A 24,068-nucleotide genomic window follows, 5' to 3' on the forward strand; every position below is an offset into this window, starting at 1 on the left:
CTTATGATTTTATTAAAATTTAATTACACTAGCATACAAAAGAAGGGATCTGCTTTCGATTTAAAGGAATTTTTAGATGTCTAAACACAGGTTCAATCATTGTTGGATCTTGATGCAAATAAAACAACTGTAAAAAGACATTTTTCGAGAACTGGGAAAATTTGATTATGAATTTAAGTGTTCGACAATACCAAGAAGTAAGAATTTTGTTAGAGGTGTTAATGGCATAGTGGTTACCTGCAACTTTGGGGAGATGCCTATCCAGCAGGTAGAGGTAAAATGATACGATGTTGGGATTTGCTTTACAAGCGTTCAGCAAAGAAAATAAAAGGATCAATAAAGTACATGTGACAAAACGGTGATACTGCTAAGTGCAAAGCAATGCACCCTTTTACCTTGAAATATATTGACAAACTGCATTGGAGCAAGCTGTTTTGGTTTTCATCTCCACTAGATCACGTCTGAGCCTGCTCATTTCACCCAAACCTTCCCACCGTCATGGACTTATTTTTCCAACATTAATTAACATGACAAAGATAAAATGACATATCACTGGACCCTGTGTTAGCACTTATTAACTTGTGCATATGAGCGACTTTCAATATGTTTTTGCGTACGGGAAAAACCTGCTTAGTTTCCTCCCCAATTAAAAAAAAAAAGTATTTCTGTTTTCCTAAGTTTTTATTGATCAGTAATACGTATTTAGGTAGTAAATTTCTGTCAACACATGTTACAGTGACTTCCGCAGTTTACCGTATCGTTTTCAGCTTGGTTTATGAAGTCTTCTGAGGACAAACAGTTCAATATTTTCCGTGCTCTGGCTTTGCTGTAATGATAAGAAACTCTTCCCCAGTCTTCAGGATTATACAGTGTTATGGTTTCATTTGTTATATTTACATTTTTAATCCACCTGGAATGTATTCATGTCCTAGGCCAGTTTCTGGCTCTTCTCCCAGAAAACAACTATCAGGTGTTGCTTAGCAACCTCCACTCGGGTTAGAGTTCGGCTTCTTTTAGTGGGGAAAAAACAGCTGCACTCCTTTCAGAGTTGATTGCCACCTTAACGCGTTGCCTAGTAACCCCGTTTCAGACGTTGTGATTGGACCCTTCACACTACCCACCCACCCCCCATCCCCCAAGAACCAGTAAGAACTTAACTAGAAACCTAATCTGTCTTTTTAGGAAAACAAGGGCAGCGTATGCGTTGCATAGCAACCAGGTCTCCTGGCCCTTCCATTGAAACCGGTGTCGGAAAGGTCGCCCCCCGTCAAAAATGGCGTCTGACGCGCCGCTTTCAGTATATTTCGCCCTCGAAAGTTCTGCAAATAATTCAAGCTTCCACCTCTGGTCCCCGAAGGAGTTCTCTAGGTCCTTTTTGAGTCGCACACACTGCGTGCGAAGGAGGATGGAGATAAACCCACCGGCCCTGGGCGCCCCGCACAAACATGGCCGCCAGCGCGCCGCCAGCGCCGAGAGGCCGTCCTGCGCGGGGGCGCGCGCGGCGCAGGCGCACTTCCGCTCAGCCCGCGGTGTCTGAGGCGGCGGCGGCGGCGGCGGCGGCGGCGGCGGCGACGGCGGCATCTGCGGCGCGGGGCATGGTCCCCGGGTCGGAGGGCCCGGCCCGCGCCGGGGGCCTCGTGGCTGACGTGGTGTTTGTAATTGAGGGCACGGCCAATCTGGGGCCCTACTTCGAGGGGCTCCGCAAGCACTACCTGCTCCCGGCCATAGAGTGAGTGCCGTTTCCGCGGCCCCAACCCCGCCCTCCGGGTTTAGTTTTCCACACTCTCCTCACCCCGACCTTTCACTTCCGACCCTCACAGGTATTTTAATGGCGGCCCTCCTGCCGAGACGGACTTCGGGGGAGACGTGAGTCTTGGAACTCTCGAGTTTGAGGGAAGATGGGAGTCCGGACTGGGTCTGCGGGAGGAGGGGGCGGTACCTGGACCCTGGGCCCGAGGTGGGAGTGCTCGGCTCCGGACTCCGGGGTCGGAGGCGGGAGGGGCTGGGGTTTGGACACCTAGGTCCGAGGGGCTGGGGTCGGGATTTGCGGGTCCGAGCGGGGAGGAGCTGGGGTCTGGACTCTGGTTTCCAGGAGAATGGGGCTCGGGTCCTGGGTCTGAGGGCGGAGGGACTGGGGTCCGGACTTCTGGGTCCGAGAGGGGAGGAGGCTCAGGTCTTGGGTCCGAGGCGGGAAGGGCTCGGGTCCTGGGTCTGAGGTGGGAGTACCGGGGTCCGGACCCCCGGATCCGAGGGAGAAGGGACTGGGGTCCGGACTTCTGGGTCCGAGAGGGGAGGAGGCTCAGGTGCTGGGCCCGAAGGGAGAGGGTCTGAGGTGGGAGTGCTGGGGTCCGGACCCCCGGGTACGAGGGAGGAGGGGTTGGGAGCTCCGATTCTCCTGAGGGAAAAAGGAGCTGGGTCCCAGATGAAAAGTTCTCCTGTCCTCCCCTCCCAGTATGGGGGCACCCAGTACAGCCTCGTGGTGTTCAACACGGTGGACTGCGCTCCAGAGTCCTACGTACAATGTCACGCTCCCACCAGCAGCGCCTATGAGTTTGTCACCTGGCTTGATGGCATTAAGTGAGCTCTTTTCTCGGCTTCCGGAAGGGTTGGGGGAACCTGGGAGGGACGGCAGAGGAATGGTGGCGTGGATTTGAGCTGCCGGATCCAGCCCCTCACATTGGTTGCTAAAACGGGCTGCGATGGGGGTTGTGGTTTTGTCCCTAGATCACTTCAGTGGTCGGTTCTGTATGCTTAGCTGATGTTGCTGTCTGGCTTGGAAGTAGAAAGAATTTCCTGGTCAAGGAGGCCTAGGGAAGTCTAGCACCCCAGTCCTACTCCTCATGTATTCTTCTCCTTTCTGTCTGTTGCTTCTCTTGTCTACTCTATCCCTTCTTTTTCCTACCAGGGGCACTGAAGCTTGAGTGCAAGAGGGGTGGGGCTAAGCCTCTGTGCTTTGGAGTAAATGTTGATAGTTCACACTGCAGGTGCAGACAGCCTGGGGCCACTTTTCAGCTCTACCACAACAGGACTCCCAGACCCATGAGCCCCTGTCCTCTGTGTCTAATAGAACTCATCTCTAAAAGGGGAACGGTAATAGTACTTATAGTCATCCTGTTACTTACCCAGTGTTGGGAAAACAGATTAAAGCTTAGTGACTTGGAAATTCTCTGATGGTCCAGCAGTTGGGACTCTGTGCTTCCACTGCAAGGGACATGGGTCTGATCCTTGGTGGGGAAACTAAGATCCCACATGCTGAGGGGCACAGCCAAAAAAAAAAAAAAAACTAATTTAGTGGCTTGTTTCCTTAAGTAAGGAGTTCAGGGGTGGCTTTGATGGATGGTTCTCACTCATGGTCTCTTTTGGGATTTCAGTCAGATGAGCTGGGACCGCAGTCATCCGACTGTTTGATCGGGACCAGAGGATCCATTTCCAAGGTGGCTAACCCTGTGGCTGTTGGCCAGAGGCCTCAGTTCCTTGCTAGCTGTTATTCCTAAGATATCTCTCCATGGGGCTGCTTGAGTGTCCTCCCAACATGGCAGCTGGCCTTCCTCAGCCTGAGCAGTCCAACAGAAGGAGCAAAAGGAGACCACAGAGCTTTTTATAATCAAATCTTAGAAGTCACACACCATCATTTGTGTCACATTCTGTTTAGTATACAAGTCAGTTCTGTTCAGTGTTGGAGGGGGCATGAATACCAGGAGATGGTGCTCATCGGCGATCTAGTTCCGGTGACACTATAGGGGACTTTGGGAATCAAACGAGTTGATGACTGTTGAGAACAGTGCCTGACACGATTAAGTGCTCCCTCAGCTTTTGCTGTTCTTTTGTGTTTTGGTTTCTTGGTCTGCAGAGGGATAATGATAGTCCATATCAGCACTCAGAGAAGGGTCACAGAAGCTGATCTTCATACGGTGTTCAGCTTAGGGTCTGGTCAGAGTCCATTAAACAGCCGGGTTCGTGGGCTGCTGTTATCTTCTTTCGCCCCTGCAGCAAGTGTTTGTTGGACACTTGGTTGGTTTCAGGCTTCATGTGCTAGACCAGGCGCTGCGCATTCACTTTCCCCCCTTACGGCTGTCAGAATTCATGGTCCGGGCAGAGCAGGGTTTCTCAGCCTCAGCACTGTTGACCCTTTGGGCCAAATGATTATTGTATGTATGTTGTAGAGGGGTGGAGGGCATTCCTGTATGTTGTAAGGAGTTCAGTAGCATTGTTGGCTCCTTCCCCCCAAATGCCAGTGGTCTCCTCCCTCCCCAGTGTGATAAACAATAAAAACAAAGATGTCTCCAGACATTGTCAGATGGCCCTTTGGGGACAGAATCCGCCCCAGTCGAGAACCTCTGGAATAGATTGTGGTGAGACTTGAATAATGTGGAATGGGGGCTCCTTGAGGTTCAAGTCCAAGTCTGATGTCCCTCAAGTTTCTAGCACCCAGCACAGGGCCTGGCATGAAAGAGCCCTAAGGAAAACTTTGTAGAACAAGTGAATGAACGAATGTCCAGAATGTCCTTCATACTCTGGTTCTCCCTGGTAAACGCCTACATAAACATCAAGGGCCAACGCAAACGTCCTTTCCCTGATTCCAGCAAGCAGTCAGTTGCTCTCTCCTCTGCCCCCATTGCTCTCAGCTGTTTCCCTGTTACAGAGCTCCACACCTCTGGACTGTGACTGTCCAGGCCTTGGGTGTCTCTCTTGCTGTTTGCCTCCAGCAGGGGCCTGAGACGGGAGACCTTTGCTGAATAAATAAACAAGTGAAAGCTGTAAGGAAGAGAATCACCAGGAAAGTGAACCTTCTGGTGGATGTCAGGAGACATAGTGAAACCCCCTTGTCTAAAATGTCAAGGGCACTAGGAAGATAAGAGGGAAGTTTTTTCTGAACACTTCCATCCCATATTCACCCTCTCCCTTAACCAGCTTAGAATGCACTGCCTGTTTAACCAAAAAAGAAAGCTTTGTGTGCTGCCTGTTCACCAGAATCCTCCCAATCAGCCGGTAAACATTCTAAGCCATTATTGAATATTCAGAGTCATCACTGTTTTATCAGGTCCTATGTAACCATCTAAATTCACAAACATGGCGGGTTCTGGGGAAGTCTGTAACAGAGATCACAAAGAAAGTCAGCAAGTTTTGTTCACATGGAGAAATCTTACCTTCTCCAGGAACATCCATTATTTACAGTACAAAGCAGGCAGTGTGATTTTGGGAAAGTCCTTGCTTTGAGGAGATTCATTTCTTTTTTTTTTTTTTGAAAACAAGAACTCAATTTTTTATTTCATCATTTCTTGCATTTGAAGTACTCCTCGATGACATCCTTGGCCTGAGATTCTTTGCCGTAGTCCTTAACCACCACACAACTGCCACCAACCACTTTATGGGGTTTTCCCTCTCTGTCAATTTTACAGAGGCCTACCCATTCCCCTAGTTTCTTGTTGTTATCATCCTTAATCAGGTTGATTTGATGCTCAGCACAAAGGGCCTCCACCAACTTGACATACATAGGCTCATCACAGTTGGATGCAAGCACACATAGATGGGCTTGGCGCTTGTCTAAAGCTTGCGCAGCTTCGCGAATTCCACGTGCTAAGCCATCGTGGATGAGGGCGGTCTTCAGCAACTCTTGCAGAGCAGTATTAACGTCCATTACACCCTCCAGCAGCAATGCCTTCCTCGGCCATGGCGGTGGGTTACGGGTGGAGCCGAATCTTGAATGCACCCGAGCCTCCGCCTCCGCGCAGCTCCACGGCGGCAGGGAAAGAGCAAGATTCATTTCTGATGTTACATTTCCTGTCTGACGAGCAAGGCGGTTCCCCCACCCCCGACAGCTAGTGACCCAGCATCAGAAGGGACAGCCCAGGTGTCTTCCCCACAGCATTGTGCCTTCATTGGTTCACTGGTTTGTGCATTCATTCATTCAGCAGACAACCTGTGGGGCAGATTGTTTCAGGCACTGAGGGGGCAGAAGGCAAGCAGTGTTCTGGCCCTCTGGAACTGGTGTTTCCTTGGGGTGACAGGCTGCAGCAGTCATTGGTCAGGGCTGGCTGCGGTTCACATTCATTCATTTTGACTAGTCCCTCTGGGGGGCTCCAAGGGTGGGGCCCCTTAGCCTGTGAAAGTGAGTGGCAAGGACTCAGGGGCATGACCTCAGGAGGAACAATCGAGGCAGGGTGTGAGGATAAGGAAGCAGTGAGTCAGAGCCCATCTGTATCTCCCAGGACACTTTCACTTTTCAGTTTCACTTTCTGTTTCTAATCTGAGGGATTTATTTGAAATTTTTTGTTATTTAAAAACCTACTTCCCAACTGGCCATATATATTTTTTTCGTGCCCCCCAGTTTTAAGTTTTTGTCTAGACAAAATATTTGTTTTGTGTCTTTCTCTGAGTTGGTAACAGATGGCTTACGTTTGATATTCATTAAGAATAAAAAAACTCTAGGCTCTCAGAGTGGTCAGTCAATCTTACTTTCCTTCAAATTATTTTTTTTTTAGAAATTGAGGTGAAATTCCCTCAATAACACAAGCAGTTATTTTCAAGTGGGCAAGTCAGTGGCATTTAGTACATTTAAAATGTGCAGCTGTCTTTTCTGTGTAGTTCTGGAACATTTTCATCCCTCTTAAGAGAAGACCCTGCATGCCTGCAGCAGGTGCTTCCTGTCTCTCCCCCTACCCCTCACCCCTACCCTTAGCCCGGCCGGGAAGATGGCTTGATTTCTTCCAGCACCAGCAGTTGGCACTAGGGTGGATCCAGGGTTGGTTGATTCATCGGCCTCTGCCCCAGCTCTGTGGCATTAAAATTCCTGTGTAAACCAGAGTCTCAATGGTGAGGAGGAGAAGGAGGTCTGGGGAGTGGATGGTGGGGAGGGGGAGCAGTGTGGGCTGAGCACCCTGAGTATGGGGGCAGAGGACCGAAATCTACACTGGGGAAGAGTCCAGGTAGAGCACGGAGGGGCCACGTGTTGGGGGCGCACTTATTCAGAAGGCACTTCCCAGAGCCTGTGTGTCCTCGGGCACATCATAGAGCCGGCTGAAGTCTCACTGAGGGCTGCGCTTTCTTGGGGCTGTAGGAGGAAGCGTGACAGTCACGGTATTGGGGGACATGTGATGTGATCAAGGGTGAGCCTTAAATTCATGTGGCGGGTGGGGAGGGCTTCCTGCAGGAGGATGACACGGGGCTGGGAGTCGGGATAGGTATGCAGGGTTTCCACCAGGGTGGATAACGCAGGCAGAGACCTGGGTATGTGGCAGATGACAGACGCCAGGGGCATCCAAGACCTTCTCGGACACACCCAGGGAGTGATGGAGCGGGAAAGTGGGCAGGGCCCAGGGCGGGGCAGGCTTGGCTCTGTTCTTGATGACCAAGGTTGGATTTGAAGCCATTTGTTTATGTAACACAGTTCCAAGCCCTCCCCTGTGCCATACTGAGGGGGCAGGGCGTGTGTGGCTGGGACAAGAACAGTCCAGACCTCATCCATGCCTGGTGGGGGAGACAGGTGCAGACACAGACATGGGGGCCGTGGTGCAGAGCCACAGGGTCCAGTCTGCACAGATGTCCCTTGTGGCAAAGGGTCAGCCTTGCCACCGCGTGACCCAGAGAGTCATGGTGGTAGCAGCTGCCGTCTGGCAGAGGCCTGCCACCCACCCCACAGGGACGGACACCGGTGACCCCTCTGTGGATCAGGTGGAGGAGAGACTGAGTCTGTGTGTCATAGTTTCCTGGGGCTGCTGGAGCAGAGTACTGGAAACAAGGTGGCTTACAGCCACAGCAGGTTACCATCCCTCAGTTCTGGGTCCAGGAGTGTGAGACGACGGGGGGGTGGGGGGGTGCCCTGCTCCCTCTGGAGCATGTAGGGGAGGGTCGTCCTTCCTTGCCTCTTCCAGCTTCCGGTCGCCCAGACCTCCCTTGGCCCATGTGGTGCTCCTCTGATCTCCATGTGGTGTCTGCCCCCTCTCATCACATCCATGTTCCTTTTTCTCTGAGCACGTCTGTCTCTGCTTCCCCGTCCGCCTTATAAGGACACTGGTCATGTTGGGTTCAGGCCACCCTGCCGACCTCATCATGGCCTGTTCACCTCTGTAAAGACCCTGTTTCCAAATCCAGTCACATCCTGTGGTGGTGGGGGTATCAGGACTTCAGCATATGTTTTTGAAGGATGCAGTTTCACTTCTAAAGGTGGGAGGGCAGAGGAGGCCCCACAGCAGGCTGGGAAGGTAGGGGAAGGCTGGGCAGACATGGGGACTGGGCCTCAGCATAGGCTCCTGGGCTTAGTGTCCCGGGTCCTTTCTCTGTTCTGTGCTCTGATGGGGCCTCTTGCTAGAGGGACTCCCTCTCAGGAGATGACGAACGTCTCCTGTCCTTGTGCCAGCACTGGGGCCAGGGCGGAGCACTCTGAGCGTCCCCATCCTGAAGGGCACAGACTGCGGACAGGGTCGGCCAAAGTGTGGGCCCCTCCCAGGTGGCCTGGGGGGTGGCAGCCCTGGGCACCCTGGGGGCTGACCGCCTGCCTCCTGCAGGTTCATGGGCGGAGGTGGCGAGAGCTGCAGCCTCATCGCCGAAGGCCTCAGCACGGCCCTGCAGCTGTTTGACGACTTTAAGAAGATGCGGGAGCAGATGTGAGTGTGCCCGGTGCGGGGCCCATGCCCATCTGTCCACCTGGCCTGTAGCCTGTTTGGTGGGTCACAGGCTCCACCCTCGGCCTCCCTGTGGGGTGTTGGGTGGGCTATCTGTGCCGGGCACTGGGAGCCAGGAGGCAGGAGGTATCCCCTGGCCCACTCCCTGTCTCGGAGTCCTCATCCGAAAAGGGATTTGGCTCGGAGTGTGCCTCCTGCCCTCCCTGTGGCTGAGTGACTTTCAGCGACTCAGGAGGCTCTCTGGGCATCAGCGTTCTCAGCTGTGAAATGGGTCCCCACTCCTGATTTCCAGTGGGGTGGAGGACTTGGTCACTGCTGCTGCTGGCTTGGGTCTTTTCTCGGGGTCCCTCTCCTCACCTTTCCCTGTCCCCGGTAGCGGCCAGACACACCGAGTCTGCCTCCTTATCTGCAACTCGCCCCCGTACCTGCTGCCTGCTGTCGAGAGCACCACGTACTCGGGGTGCACGACGGAGACTCTGGTGCAGAAGATCGGAGAGGTGACGACTCCGGGACCTGAGGGAGGAGGGAGCTGCCGGCCTGGGTCTCAGGATGGGCACAGACGCCATGGCCAGCCCTGCTGGCTTCTGTTGGGAGAGCTACAACCCAGAATCGCCCAGGGCAGCTACTCTAGGTCTTGGGTCTTCTGTCCCAGAGCCTCGCGGGGACTTGGCCCCGTGGCTTCGTCCTGACTGCTTGTCCCCTCTTGTTCAGCGAGGAATCTACTTCTCCATCGTGTCCCCCCGGAAGCTGCCTGCCCTGAGGCTGCTGTTTGAGAAGGCGGCTCCTCCAGCCATGCTGGAACCCCTGCAGCCACCAGCAGACGTGAGCCAGGACCCACGGCACATGGTGCTGGTGCGGGGGCTTGTGCTGCCGGGTGAGCCCGGGGGCTGGTGGGGGGCAGGGGTGGGGGTGTCCTCCCCAGCTCCCTCTCACTCGGATGTTCTTCATGTCTCTCAATCCCCTTAATGGGCCCAACCGATCATCCTCGGTGCTCAGTTGGGGGTGGCTCAGCCCCAGGCCCCCTCCAGCCCAAGCAGCCTGTGCCCCTGCCTCCAGCCGCACCTGCGGGCGCCACACTCTCAACAGCCCCCCAGCAGCCTCTGCCACCGGTCCCCCAGCAGTACCAGGTATGGATGTTGCCAGGGGAGGGACGTGCTCCTAGGGCTTGGCGGAAACCCTGGCCCCTTGCCAGAGACCTGGTTGGAATTGTTAAGCCTTGGGGGTTAGGGGAGTGTCCCCTGAGACACCTGGAGGGTGGGACTCTTGAGGAGTCACGTCCTCTTAGGATTTTGGAGCTGGGGAGGATGGTCCTCAGCAGCCCCTCCCCTCTGTCGCCAGGTCCCCGGGAACCTGAGTGCAGCGCAGGTGGCTGCCCAGAACGCCGTGGAGGCAGCCAAGAACCAGAAGGCAGGGCTGGGCCCTCGCTGTGAGTACCGGCAGGGACCTGGGTTCGGGCAGCCAGGTCTCCGCACCCCCACCCACACCATTTCTCTTGGTCTCTCCCACAGTCTCGCCCATCAACCCTCTTCAGCAAGCCACTCCAGGAGTGGGTCCCCCCTACAGCCAGACCCAGGCCACCCAGCTGCCCCCAGGGCCCCCTGGTGCCCCCAAGCCGCCTCCTGCTTCCCAGCCCAGCCTGGTCTCCACTGTGGCCCCAGGCCCAGGCCTGGCACCCCCTGCACAGCCCGGGGCACCGTCCATGGTAGGTGCCTGCCTCCTGGCTGCCAGCAGTGCAGGGAGAAGTCGGCCTTCCTGAAGAGGGCCCGAGGGCACATGGGTCTTGTCATTTGAGGTCCTTGGGAGCTCACAGAGCCTGAGCTACAGGCGAGGCTGAGACTAATTCTGGGGGCAGAATCGTGGGGCGGGTACTTCCGGGCGGGTAAAGACTGTTCCGAGGAGCCCGAAGGGTCCTGGGAGTCCAGGGTCCTTGAGAGAACCTGAATCCTCCAGGATTAGACTCTCTGTGGCCCCAGGTGCGGCCCAGTGGCGTTCTGGGCCTGGGGGAACACAGGAAGGGACTTTTGTCCTCTTCTGCCTGTTGACCTGGTCCTCTCAGGACAGCCCCTCCCAGGAGATGGTCTGACCCTGCCCTGTTTCCTTTCCTTCTCTTCCCCTCTGCCAGGCGGGCACCGTGGCCCCGGGCGGGGTGAGCGGCCCTTCCCCGGCCCAGCTCGGGGCCCCAGCCCTTGGCGGGCAGCAGTCAGTCTCCAACAAACTCCTGGCCTGGAGCGGGGTCCTTGAGTGGCAGGAGGTGAGTGGCTCCGTCCGGCCAGCCCTGGTGTGCTGCAGGGCTGGACCAGCGCCCGTGGGGTCATAGAATTTGACATCCTCAGGATAGTCGCGAGGAAGCTTGGGATGTATAGCCCAGAGTTCAGGGTTAAGAGAAGTCTCAGCTTCTTGGTCCAGGGAGGACCCAAGAGATCGTGGCATGGAGGGGACAGTAGGTGGTGGGGTTTGAGGGCAGGACGAGGAGGCCCACATTTGTGTAATTCGAAGGCCAGAGGATTGCAGGGTTGGTGGTCTGATGAAGGGGCCCAGGGCTTGTGGGCCTTAAACTGGCGGGTTATCCTGAGCTTTTGGGGCTCCCCGGGAAGGGTGGAAAAGTCAAAGGAATGGTGGTTCAGGGCCCTTCTCACCCATATACACCTTTGTTTCCTCCTTAGAAACCCAAACCCGCCTCCGTAGATGCCAACACCAAGCTGACCCGGTCACTGCCTTGTCAGGTCTACGTGAATCATGGCGAGAACCTGTAGGTGGCCGGGGGTGGGGTGGGTGGCGAGCCAGGGTGTGCGTCTCCTGACGCTTCCCCTGATGTCATCCCAGGAAAACGGAGCAGTGGCCCCAGAAGCTGATCATGCAGCTCATCCCCCAGCAGCTGCTGGTGAGTGGCTGGTGGCAGGTTACCGCCTGCCCCTCCCGCCTCTGTCCATGCCTCCGCACTCCCCGCTCCACACACCTGCTGACCTGGGTGTCTCCTGCAGACCACCCTGGGCCCTTTGTTCCGGAACTCGAGGATGGTCCAGTTTCACTTCACCAACAAAGACCTGGACTCTCTCAAAGGCCTCTACCGCATCATGGGCAATGGCTTCGTGAGTTGGGTGGCCGGGCAGTGGCTTCCTGTCCTGGGCCCAGGGAGCTGTTTTGGATGGTGGGGCTGCCTTTGTAACGCTGGGCTCCTAACCTCTGCTCCAGATTGCGGTCTCTCTCACGGTAAAACCGTGGCAGGGTATGACGGGAGCCACTGGAGAAAGCACTGGGCTCTGAGGGGTTTGCGGGGCGTCACGGCTTCCTGGGGCCAAGAGCAGCAGACGTGCATTCTCTCGTGCTCCTAGAAAAGAGAGCCATGGTCAAAATCAGGGCGTCGGCAGGGCTGCGTGCTCTGGAGGCTCAGGGGGAAGACCCCTCTTCGCCTCCTGCGGGTGGCAGCCCCAGGTGGGCTTGGCCTTAGACAGCCTAGTCCAGGCTCCTGTTCTCGTCGTCACGTGGCCGTCCTCGCTCTGTGTGTCTTCACGTGGCGTTCTCTTCTTGGTGTGCGTCTGTCTGCTTATGGGGATGCTTGTCCTTTGGATTGGGGCCCACTCGAATGACCTCATCCTAACTTGTTACCTCCGCAAGCACCCTATTCTCAATAAGGTCCCGTTCCCAGGTGCCATGGTCTGGAACTTCAACATGTGTTTTTGGAGGATAACCATTCAGCTCATAGCACTAAGGGAGGGTCTCTAAACAGGACCAGAACCAGTTACTGAATCCATTCTGTGAACCTAGCTCTTTTTCAGGAGAGGGGACTCCTCATAGGTTACTTCATGGAACCTTCAGGAAAATTCTCCAAAGAAGGCAATCCTGAGAATTAAGAATGCCTCCAACTGCAAGTAACGGCACACGAACCGGCAGAGTTTTTAGAACAGATAGGTGCTTGGGGTGAAGGCTTGGACCAGCAGTTTATTGTTTCTCGCAGTCTTGTGTGGGTCCGCTGGGCTCAGCTGGGCTAGTCTTGCTCGGGGTCTTTGATGGGCTTGCCATCAGATAGCAGCTAAGACTGTGCTCATCTGAAAGCTTGTCTGGGCTGGAAATCAAGATGGCCCCCTTTCATGGTGCTGCCTGTCAGCTGGGGTTCAGCTGCGCCTGGTCATCCGAGTGCCTCCTCGGGTGGCTCGGGCTCCCTCACAGCGTGGCATCTGGGTTCTGAGAGCCGGGTACAAGCAGGCATTCATTTGTGACGTGTAACAGGATGCCCAGAGGAGGGCACTCTCAGGGCTAGGTCTGTAGCCCCTTGACATCAGGGCCAGGATCTCTGGGGCTCCCTTGTTTCTCTCTCATGACTGTGAGATGGTTCCTGAAGCTCAAGGAATCCTGTCTGACCTAATGTAGGAGGGCAAAAAGGAGGTGTGTTATCAGCCTGTACTTCCCCTTTAGGAAAACACGTTCCCACACATGCAAGCAGGCTTCCTTTCACATCTTGGGCCAGACCCGGGCCCCTGGGCCACCTGTAGGGACAAGGAGACCGCAGGGGAGCAGGCACCAATGAGTGCCCTGGGGCCCAGACGTGCTGCCATCCAAACGGAATCGGGGTTCTCTACACACGGAGAGGGGCAGACATTAAGCAACTAGCAGGGTCTGCCTCGCCTGGGAAAGCGAGACAGGCTTGGCCGAGGTTCCACCGGTTCCGTAAGCTCGTCATCTCCTCCTCTCCTAAGAGCCCCTCTCCCAGAAGCCTCGCGTGTTAGGGCCTTGCTTCACCTTCACTAGCATTCCCTGGGCACGCTAGTGAGATGGTCCCTGGTCACTTCTGTGTATCCAGTCCCGCGCAGGATGGCAGACGTGGTACCCGGGTCTGTCCTTTGAGGTGTGAGCGCCGCTTCCCGCGAGTCTCACTGCAGACGCTGAGGTCGAAGCGGTGTGGCACCCCAGGGGCCTCTCGGATCCCTGGTCAGTCAGGGTGTCTGCCACCACCACTGAGCACGCACTTCCCGTGTCAGCTCTGTGTTGAATTCCCTCCCTGTCAGCTGCGAGCCCTTGGAGGGGGGCAGGATTGGAGGGGGCTTCCTCTGCTCTCCATCCAGCCATCTGCAGTGGTCCCAGGTGCACCCTGTTCCTTCGGGCACCCAGCTCTCTGGAGCAGGCTCAAGCCAAACCTGGAGCCGCCTCCACCTTTCAGAGCAGAAAGCTGGCCATGCCTGGCCTGTGGGGCTTCTAGAACCTTCTTAAACCCAGCTCCCTCCTGCAGGGTGTGATGGGCTCTGATCCTCTCCCCGCAGGCAGGCTGCGTGCACTTCCCCCACACGGCCCCGTGTGAGGTGCGCGTGCTCATGCTTCTGTACTCGTCCAAGAAGAAGATCTTCATGGGCCTCATCCCCTACGACCAGAGCGGCTTTGTCAACGGCATCCGCCAGGTCATCACCAACCACAAGCAAGTCCAGCAGCAGAAGCTGGAGCAGCAGCGTGGGGTGAGCGACGCTGCGGCGCCCCCGCCCAGGGGCCTGTGCAGCCCTCCTGGGCCCCAGCTCTCCCAGGAGGACCCCCGGGGCCCTCCTGGGGCTCCAATGCTGGGCACATCCTCATCTGCCAAGTTCAGTCTCACCCCGTGTTTCGCTGCAGTCTTTCTTTTCCTTTATATAGAGTATTCTTGTTGAATTTCTAAGACACAGTGCCCTCTCCAGGGGCATAAAGTTTACATTCTAGACAACGCCACCCTCCCCACCCAGGAAAACGTTCCCAGCTCCTGACAGGGTCCTGTTCAGGGCGCAGACCCTCCGCGGCACAGGGACTCCCCGCCCAGCCACTGACCTGCTCCCTCTCTCCCCACACAGATGGGCACCCAGCAGGCACCCCCTGGGCTGGGTCCCATTCTGGAGGACCAGGCAAGACCCTCACAGAACCTGGTGAGGACAGGGCCACGGGGGGCGGGTGCGTGCAGAGGATGCCATGACTCTGACCTTGCTGAAGAGGTGGAGGGGTCTGGGACTCCATCCCTCACCCCTGTCTCTTCCCGTCAGCTCCAGCTCCGCCCGCCACAACCCCAGCCTCAGGGTACCGTTGGGGCCTCTGCGGCCTCCGGGCAGCCGCAGCCCCAGGGTGCTGCCCCGGCCCCTCCAGGCGCCCCGCAAGGCCCTCCTGGAGCAGCCCCCGGCCCGCCCCCTCCTGGACCCCTCCTCCGGCCCCAGAACCCCGGGGCCAACCCCCAACTTCGGAGCCTCCTCCTCAACCCACCCCCGGTGAGATTCAGGGAGGGGGTCATATGGGAGCCAGGGGTCCTGGGCTTGACAGTTGGATTCCTTTCCTCGTGGAGGTGGGAGGTTGGTTTGATGGGAGTGGGTGATTGGAGGTCAGCCTGGCCCTTCCCCACACGTCTTACGTGGGCTTCTGCTGAGATTCCTTTGAAGGAAAATCAGAGGCTCCACCAGGGAATGGGGCAGGTGGGGGCTCTCCGCCAGAGCCTCTGAGCCACTTTCTCTGCCCCCCCAGCCCCAGACTGGGGTGCCCCCCCCTCAGGCCTCCCTCCACCACCTCCAGCCACCAGGGGCCCCTGCGCTGCTGCCCCCACCGCACCAGGGCCTGGGGCAGCCCCAACTGGGGCCCCCTCTCCTTCACCCGCCGCCGGCCCAGTCCTGGCCTGCTCAGCTTCCCCCAAGGGCTCCACTGCCAGGTAAGGGGGTTCGGGGGAGGCCCAGGGCCTGGGCTGAGTGTCCCAGTGTCCTGTGACTTCTGGGAAGTAAAGTCCTGGGACTCAGGAACAGCGGGGGCCCTTGCGGCTCATGGGGGCTCCACGGGCCCCCGGGAGGTACGGCCCAGGGCACCGAGAGCCAAGGCAGCAGGCGCTCTCCCCCCTGGCTCCCTGCTTCCGTGTCCCTGGGGTTGCTGGGAAAGTCTCAGGGCTGGAGAGTTGTGCTGGGGATGGGCCCCCACAGGCTCACAAGAGGCAGACGGCCAGTGGCCACGTGGGGTTAGGAGGCGCCTCTGGGGTCCCCTCGGGGCTCCCTGGACCCCCCTGTGCCTCGGGCCTCCAGAGGCAGAGGGAGGACGCAGGCCCAGGGCCCTCCCGGGCCCCAGGGACCACCGGGAGATGCAGTCCCTTCCCACTGCCCCCCAGGTCAGATGCTGCTCAGCGGGGGGCCCCGGGGCCCGGTCCCTCAGCCGGGCCTGCAGCCCAGCGTCATGGAGGACGACATCCTCATGGACCTCATCTGAACCCCGACACCCAATAAAGTTCCTTTTAACACACGCCCCGGCTCCCGTCACTGACATCCCCCAGGACTGGGCAGGAGGAGATGGGGGGAGACACCTCTGCCCTTGTTCTCGCTTCAGCAGACGCCCCTGAGGCCCCGGGCTGGTGAGGCCGGGGCCTCAGCGGTGAGTGAGGCCATCTGGTGCAGCCTGGCTTCCAGGAGGTGAGGAGGCTGTAGGCAGAGGTCATAGGACCACAAGCACCTGTGGAGGTAGAGAGGGTACCAGGCAGGCCCGGAGGAGGCCTGTGAGCCAGCCAGGCTGGTGGGGTCTGTGAGCGGCAGTCAGCGAGGCCGTGAGGGAAGGTGGTTACAGTCTAGGTGCCGAGATGACAGGAACGTGTTGAGGCAGGAGGAAGCCTGGGATGGTCAGAGGACAAGTCAGCCGAGGCCTCTGGGAGCATGAGCTTTTGGTGGGGAAGGAGGGCCTGGAGAGGCGGGGAGGGAGCTCAGATTCCAAACTGAGCAGCTGGAGGCTTGTCCAGGGGGTGCGGAATGGCTGCAGGAGGCCAGGCCTGGGGGCCAGGCCTGGGTCGGTTGGGTGTCAGCCCCCTGTGGGCTGCGGGATGTGATGGGGCAAGATAGGAGGCAGGGAGGAGCCGAGGGTGATGTTCGTGGGGAGGGAGAGCACAGAGGAGTGGCCAGAGTTGGGGGGCAAGAGGGGTGAGGCCAGAAACTAGCATGCCCATGTGGAAAAAGTTGTGGGTGTAGGGTGGGGTCCAGGGTGGTCCCCAGGACCTGGCCTGGGTGCTGGTAGATGGCGGGCCTTCCTGAGGCAGGAGCTGGGAGAAGGAGCCAGTGGTGATCGCTGATGGTCTGGGACATCTGAGGGACTGAGGCCACGCTGGGAGCCCAGGGTGTGTCCTTAGCGCAGCGTGTGTGCTTGGTGGTTGAAGACACAGGAATGGAAGAGGTCTCGTGGCAAGAGCAGTCAGAGACCAGGCTTCTGGGGCTTTGGACAGAGTGAACAGTGAGGCCATCTCAGTGATGGGAGATACGGTGGGGATGTGAGGAGGAGATACAGGTTTGGGGTATAATGAGGCAAGGGGCCTGAGGCTGTCCTTAGGGAGACATCCAAGGGGCAGCTGCTCTGGCCTGTGAGCAGAGACTTAGTTGTCTGTTGTCAGACTGACCCCGGAGCAGTGATGCTCAGGGTGTGGTCTAGAGGTGGACCGCCAGCGTCTGCATTGTTTGAGATGCCTGTTAGGATCAGATGCCCAGACCCCCTCCCAGGAGAGAGGTTGCAATCTGGTGGCCCCTGGGCCACTCTACAGATGAGTTTTGTTTGGCCTTCCCTGTGTTAGGCTATGTGGCATTTTTTTCCCTAACGAGTTAGTTGTAAAAATCAGGATGATTCTCTCTCTCAAACACCCACACATACACACACAAAATCTGTAGTCTTGTCTTCTCTTGACAAGTCAGAAGATCTGGCTCCCCTGGGTCCACCCTCCCGCCCAGCAAACAACGGGCTGGAGCCGTCCCTCTGCACGGGGCGTGTGCTCTCTGGTTCGCCACAGTCCCCACCACTCCCTCCTGACTCCCCCACCACGAGGCAGAAGGCTGTCGCCTTCGCCACAGGGCTGGCACGGTTGGTGTCCCCGGGGTAGTATTCGGAGACAGTGAAATCTTTCTTGTACCCATGTCTCTACCAAAAGTGGCAAAACGAAAGAGAGAACGAGAGGGCCACGTGTTTCGAGAGAAATGGGAGCGAGCCTATTTCTTTGTGGAGGTGAAGAGCATGCCTACGTGCTTAATATGCAAAAAAATCGTGTCTGTGTTGAAAGAATACAACCTGAAGCGTCACTATGAATCCAAGCACAGTAAGAGCTTCGACCAGTACACAGAGCAGACGCGAGACGCAATTCTCAATGAACTGAAGAAGGGCCTCAAGTGTCAGTAGGGCCGGTTTCGGAAAGCCGGCAGGAGCAGCGGCGTGGCTGCCGCTCGAGGCTCAGGAACCACATGGCGCGAATCACCCGGGCGTTCCAGCCCACAGACATCCAGTTTATGAGGGAGCCGAAGAGACACCCCCCGGACAGAAACCCCCTTCTGCTTGGACCGTCGTCTGAGTCCAGCAGGCATCCGCGTCTCGTGGGAGGGGAAGAGAAACCTGAAGATCGACACGTCCAGTTGCTTGACCGAGTCAGATCAGTCGTGGCCTTTACTATCGCTGCTCATGAACTATCACCACCCAGTTAGCTTTATTTATTTGTGGCGTGGAGAATCTCGATGTGACCGAAGAAAGCTGTGACATGGTGCCAAGGCAGGCCCGACCCTGGGAAGTGACTTGTTTTCTGTGTGTCAAGAGAAACACACACTTCACGAAAGCTGGTCTAAACACCTAAGCACAGCTACAGACTGCGGTGGTGATCAAACCACCCATGTCCCTTGGGATGCAGGCGGGTCGCCTGCATCCAAGGGGACATCATTGGCAGAGACTCAAGTCAGGTCATCGCATCAATTACCAGGCACTGACTTTGCCGTGAGAGGTCAGTGAAACACATGACACGGCATCCGTGACAGGGTTTTGTACCTTAACCACGGGCAGGCTGGTGATGAACTTGACCCAGTGTGTTTTATAGAAGCTCTGCGACCTTGTGACATGTGGAAGCAGTCTGAACTGTTGCAGTCCATCAACTTAGCTCATTTCAGGTGAGCCAGAAGCCACACCTTGGTCCCCCTGAGAAGGTCAGTCAGAGACTTTGGGTCAAAGTTCCTACCCTTCTGAACACTTGTTCTCCCAAGGACATTCACAAACAGCTACTTGAATGTATGATCATGTTCACCCAGTCCAGGCAGAAATGGGGACGCCGTCAGCAGGGAGTATTCTGACTCCCTTTCCGTGGCTGCAGGTGGTCTCCAGAAATGAAGGGCATGGCCTGGACAGCGTCCACTCAACTCGTGGGGCTAAAGATCAAAGTGCCCCAAGGCTCCCGGCCTCCAGACATGATGAAAACGAATGAACACTGCCCCATTTGCTTTTCTTGGTTGCTGTCGATCGTGTGAGCACGGACCACAAATACTAGCCGCTGAGCTCTAGGGCAGTGGGCTGCCGGTCGCCCAGTGGGCTCCCTCAGAAGACGACAGCTCTCACCGCTCTCCAGCAGTCGCCTGAATCCCGTGTCTGGAAGCGCCCACGCTTGTGAGCAGCCATTTTCCGTTACACAACTGAAATCAAGTTCAATGCTGCCCCCAGCTTCAGGAGTCCAGGTCGAGTTCTCAGCCACCAGTCCCACCCTTGACATCCAGGGGTGGCATGGATGAGGCCCACCCCCCGGCTTCATAGTCCAGGGAGCAGAAGAATTACGAAAGAGAAAACAAAAAAATTTAGTAATTAAATATTTCTATTTTTCAATTTGTATTTTTTCAATTTGGATTTGAAAGATAAACTCCAGTACCATACCTGTTTGTATTATGTTCCATGCATTCACCAGCGTTCAGTAAAGATTCCATTTGATTATATTTCTGGCCGTCGACTTTTCTTATACCTGGCGAGTTCACTCATTTATGTGGCCCACCTGGCTCCTGCAGGCATTTGAGTTTACGATCCCTGTCCTAGAGTCTTCTAGAACTGTGGAAGCGAATACTCCATCGGGGGAGGGAGGGAGGCTGGGCTTCAGCATCAAGCGCAAGCTCCCTCGGCAACTCTGATGCAGACAAGAGGTCGAAGGAGGGAAAGCGGGCGAGGTCTCCCAGGCGGCGTGTGTCGCAGGGGTTCTCGGAAGCTCAGATGGCTCCAGGGGCCAGGCAGGTGATGGAAATGGGTGACATGGACGGGTGTAAGATGACAGGGATTGATGGGGACTGTGGCGAACTTGGGGAGTGCTTGCCCCACCTCATGGCATTCAAATTAAAACCAAAAAAAAAAAAAACACTGTGAGGACCAAACAAAATCCGCTGGTGGGTCTCGAGGCCGCCGGGCTGCCATTTTGCGACCTCTGGAAGAAGAAGACGCGAGGACAAGGCCAGAGGCCAGAGGAGGACCCACATGTGAGGGCTGGGCAGGGGCCGGGAGACAGGAGGAGCAGGCAGGTGTGTTCTGGAAGACGAGCGTTTTCAAGGAGAGAGTGACCGACTTGTGTCCAAAGCCATCAGAAGGGAAGCAGACTAGCAGGACACAGGCCATGCTGTTCCCACCAGGGTGGACGTTGCCCCGTGGACAAACAGACACTCCTCAAGTCCTGCTGGGACAAACTGATCAAACAAACCAGTGGCTGTTCCCAGTCACTGGAGGCCCCTGACCTCAGCACCCAGTTAGGTGAACTGAAGGGACTGTTCCCGTGTCATCACCCCATACCGTACCCCAGATGAGAAGGAAGCCCTGGGTTACAGCATGCCCAGAGAGAGGAGATCTACCCACACAGCGCTCACCTCCACGTTTCACAGCCCAAGTGTAGACGACAGCCTCTCAGAGCCAGCCAACACCAAGACAGCAGGTCTTTCTGGAAAGTTTTTCTCTGAGCATGAGGTATTGTTAAAGCTGCTGCAGTGTAGATGTAGCCCAGGCCTTAAACATCAGGGTTGAGACTGCAGCTTCTGTACCAATGGGCTGTGTGGCTTTAGGCAGGTCCCCATGCCTCTCTGAATCTCTGACCCCAGGTGGCTAGAAGTGATTTCTGCAGGATTCAGCCCTTGAAGGAGAGCTGCCGTTAGCCACGGTTGCCATCACTGGTCAAAATATGCTCCTAGAGGGCAGAACGGGGTCTAAAAATGCATGCTGCTTGTCAGAACCACCAGGGCATCCATGACGGCTGTAATTCGGGTGAGTGACTGGTTAGAAACATTTCATTTCTGACCAATTTGGTTTTGGGGCCAGGCATGTAGGGCTGGAAGCAAGACTGGGGAACTGATGAGAACTCTTCCACAGGAACAAATCTGGCAAAAGTGGTAGAACATTAAAAAAAAAACTAGATCACTGACTCGTTCATGGTTAGATACCTATCTTGGGTGAGAGACTGCCCACTTCCTACTTCTATGAAGAAAATTTATGAGAAAAATGACACTCTAAAAAACATATTTGTCTAAAGGTACATAAAACTCACTAATATTTTCCCATCAGTTTGGGCTTTTAAGAAAATTGACCTTAAAATTCTATTGAGTTACATAAGAATCTAGTTTCATAAAGATGAAAAAAACCACTGAAGTGTAGAACAGTGAAGTATTCCTCGAAGGCAGGTTTATGGGTTTGGTGTTTGGGTTTATATGCTTATGGTTGTAGACACACACTGATGGTTCCTTAAATGTTTTGTGTAAATGAGGTCAGTTTCTGTATGTTCTTTATCTTGTCCCCGCCTCCCCACCCCACTTGAATCATGGCCATTCCTCCACATCATTCACTACAAGTAACTCTGTGTCCTGTTGGTAAATGGGTTGCTTCCCCTGGTCCATTAAGTGGACACATTCCAATCCCACAGACCATCCGGTCTGCATAAACTGCCTGTTGGTGTAACCATTCCAGGGCTTAAAACAATAGCATTTACTGTCTCACAGTTTGTCTGGATCAGGAATCCAGGCCCAGCTTGGCTGGTGCCTCTGGCTCAAGGTCTCTCGAGGTGGCAGTCAAGCTGGGGCTGCAGTCTCATCTGAAGGCTCCACTGGGGGAGGGCCCACTTCCAAAGCTCGTTCACATGCCTGGGGGTGGGATCTTGTTTTTCGCCTTCGCCTGGACACAGCGCCGCAGCTCCTTGCTTGCTCTTGGCTGGAGGTCTCACTCGGTCCCTCACCTTGCAGTCCTTTTCACAGGACGCCCAAGGTGGGAGCCACAGTTTTTTTCTGTAATTCAGTAGTGGAAGTTAGAGCCTATCACTTTTGCTGTATTGCGTTCATTAGAACAGTTGCTAGGTCGAGCCCACAGTGAGGCTGAGAGGACAATAAAAGGATTATAATACTAGGAGGTGGGGGTCACGGGGGCTGTCTTTGAGGCTCTTTGCCACATTCTTTGCGGCAGCTGGGTAGCTGTGTAGTTTTCTACTATTATAAAAAATGCCTCAGAGAATCAGCATGAACTTGTATCTCTTCCCCTTCATTTGTATAGGCATTCCTTTTTTTTTTTTTTTTTGGCCACACCCTGGGGCATGCAGGATCTTAATTCTCTGACCAGGGATCAACCTTGTGCCCCCTGCAGTGGAAGCGAGCTGTGTTAATCACTGGACAGCCAGGGAGTTCCTGTTCAGGGATTCCCGTGTGATACATTTCCAAGTGGAGAATTTCCAAAATGAGGTGTATGCCGATTCTATTTTTATTCACTTCACTTATAAGAAATGCAACTTATTTTTTGCATAATAAAGCCTCCCGTGGTTCACACTTTTAGAGGCCTCCAAATCAACCCAATGCACGGTCTCTCCCAAGCCCTCTCTGGAGACGAGCAACCGATTTCTTGTGTGTTCTTTGGCAATCTGGACTAGCAGGTAGAAGCAACAGAAACATATTCATTTTCTGGCTCTTCTAGCCAGTGGCAGCTTGCTTTATATTTTTATAAGCAGCTTTATGGAGGCATGATTGAGTTTGGGTATGTGCATACACTTGGGAAAGCATCACGACAAGGTAGCAGGCACACGTCACCTCCAGGAGTTTTCCGTGTCCCTTCAGTTTTCTCTGTGTTACGTGTATGTGTGGTAAGGACCCTTCAACAGATCTGCCCTCTTAAATTTCAGTGCATGGTAGAGTGTCAGTAATCACAGGTGCTTTGTTCTACAGAAGGTCTCTAGAACTTACTCTGCCTTATTCTGTAGATTACTTTTTTTATCTGACAATGTATCTTGCAGGTTATACCAGGACAAAAAACCTTCTATCCTTTTTTTTTAAAATAAGTTCTTTATTGAATTTGTTACAGTACTGCTTCTGTTATATGTTTTGAGCTTTTGGCTGCAAGGTATGTGGGATCTTAATAACTCCTGGGTCAGGGATCAAACCCACACCTGCTGTGTTGGAAGCATGGAGTCTTAACCTCTGGACCACCAGGGAAGTCTCTCATCCATTTGTGTGGCTGCATAGTACTCCCCTGAGGAATGCCATCATTTTCTCGGTCTCTTATTGGCTATGTAGAATGTTTCTGGTTTTTTGGGGTGCCCATTTTATTTTTATTTTTTAGTGGGGTACCCATTTTAAACTGCGACCAAACTGCCAAAGTGCCCCCTCCAAAAAATATGTGGCATGTCAGTGATTGTACCAACTCATTTCTTGCCAGTTCATCAGTACGAATGACACTGCATCGGAAGAGGCTGGGCAGGACACAGCCGTCTTGAGGCACCTTGCTTCTGAAGGCAAGGAGAAAGCCCTCTGGGCTTGGAGATGGGCGAGGTCCGGGTTTTTCCAATGTGGGAGTGTTCGGAACAGCGTGTGTTGGGGGGCCGCTGGTGGCTGTTGGTTTCCCTATCAGAATGAGATGATAAGGTTGTCACCCTTATGGCCTAGTGTGTAAGGGTTCAGTGAACTCAGGCAGGAAGTGCTTAGCAGTGTCTAAGACATTTATTATTATTATTGGTTTTTCAAGGATTTTTTTTTTTTTTTAATTTTATATTTTTGGATGCACCGCACACAGCATGCAGGATGTTAGTTCCCCAACCAGGGGTTGAACCTACGCCCCCTGCAGTGTAAGCACAGAATCTTAACCACATCAGGGAAGTTTCTCCAAGAATGATACATTTTTAAATTAAGTTTTACAGGCAGGCACCAGCTCTGACAACCAGTCAGCCTCCCAGTTCTCATTCTGTGTCATGTGCTTGTATAAACTGCACCCATAAACCATAAAAAGTAATTTATCATTTCCAGTTCTTTTAAAAAAGTGACAGGAGAACCTAAAGATACTTATTAAGCAAACTGAAGGCTGGACCTTCCAAGGTTTTTATGAGCTTTTCCGTTTAATCATTTACAGTTACTTTGCTTGCGACTCATCTGGCAGCAGTTTTTTAAGGCAACTCACTTTTATTCTTTCCAATGCAGGCAACACGCTTTGCATACGAACAGCTCACTTTTAATATTTGATTCATTTGATAGGGTGAAGTTATTAACTGAGGCTTAACTGGAATAAACAAGTTTGGTAACAGACAAGCTACTCCTCAGGAAGTATACAGATAGGAGCAGAATTGCTTAGTCATAATAGTAGCCAGCTAGGCTGGGCAGATTTTACAGATACGATGAACCATGTCTTACAAATTGACAAATTGGGTAAGCTAGATGGTTTCAGAGAGCTGTACTGTACTAATTACAGTAGTTACTAATAGAATTT

The 24,068-nt window shown here is 54.6% G+C and overlaps 1 protein-coding gene and 1 pseudogene across 3 annotated transcripts; one reads left to right on the top strand and one right to left on the bottom strand.

Annotated features, from left to right (window-relative positions):
* The first annotated feature begins 1,571 nt into the window (after nucleotides 1–1,571).
* Nucleotides 1,572–19,249, top strand: MED25 (mediator complex subunit 25). Of its 3 annotated transcripts, none has more exons than XM_052655715.1 (18): nucleotides 1,572–1,729; nucleotides 1,821–1,866; nucleotides 2,453–2,577; nucleotides 8,505–8,603; nucleotides 8,998–9,118; nucleotides 9,333–9,495; nucleotides 9,618–9,748; nucleotides 9,960–10,047; nucleotides 10,130–10,323; nucleotides 10,744–10,872; nucleotides 11,285–11,370; nucleotides 11,445–11,502; nucleotides 11,603–11,710; nucleotides 13,877–14,065; nucleotides 14,429–14,500; nucleotides 14,615–14,833; nucleotides 15,084–15,264; nucleotides 17,497–19,248. In XM_052655715.1, exons 1-18 carry the CDS (start codon nucleotides 1,596–1,598, stop codon nucleotides 17,739–17,741), a joined length of 2,388 nt encoding a protein of 795 aa, XP_052511675.1. In that variant the 5' UTR covers nucleotides 1,572–1,595; the 3' UTR covers nucleotides 17,742–19,248. The 3 variants fall into 3 exon arrangements, with proteins under 3 accessions (XP_052511675.1, XP_052511676.1, XP_052511678.1); XM_052655716.1 differs by lacking the exon at nucleotides 17,497–19,248 and adding an exon at nucleotides 15,709–15,839; XM_052655718.1 differs by lacking the exon at nucleotides 2,453–2,577 and having other exon boundaries at nucleotides 1,590–1,729; nucleotides 17,497–19,249.
* Nucleotides 5,273–5,748, bottom strand: LOC128063125 (40S ribosomal protein S12-like; annotated as a pseudogene).
* Nucleotides 19,250–24,068: the final 4,819 nt, after the last annotated feature.

Source organism: Budorcas taxicolor, chromosome 18, assembly GCF_023091745.1.
Source record: "Budorcas taxicolor isolate Tak-1 chromosome 18, Takin1.1, whole genome shotgun sequence".
NCBI lineage: Eukaryota > Metazoa > Chordata > Mammalia > Artiodactyla > Bovidae > Budorcas > Budorcas taxicolor.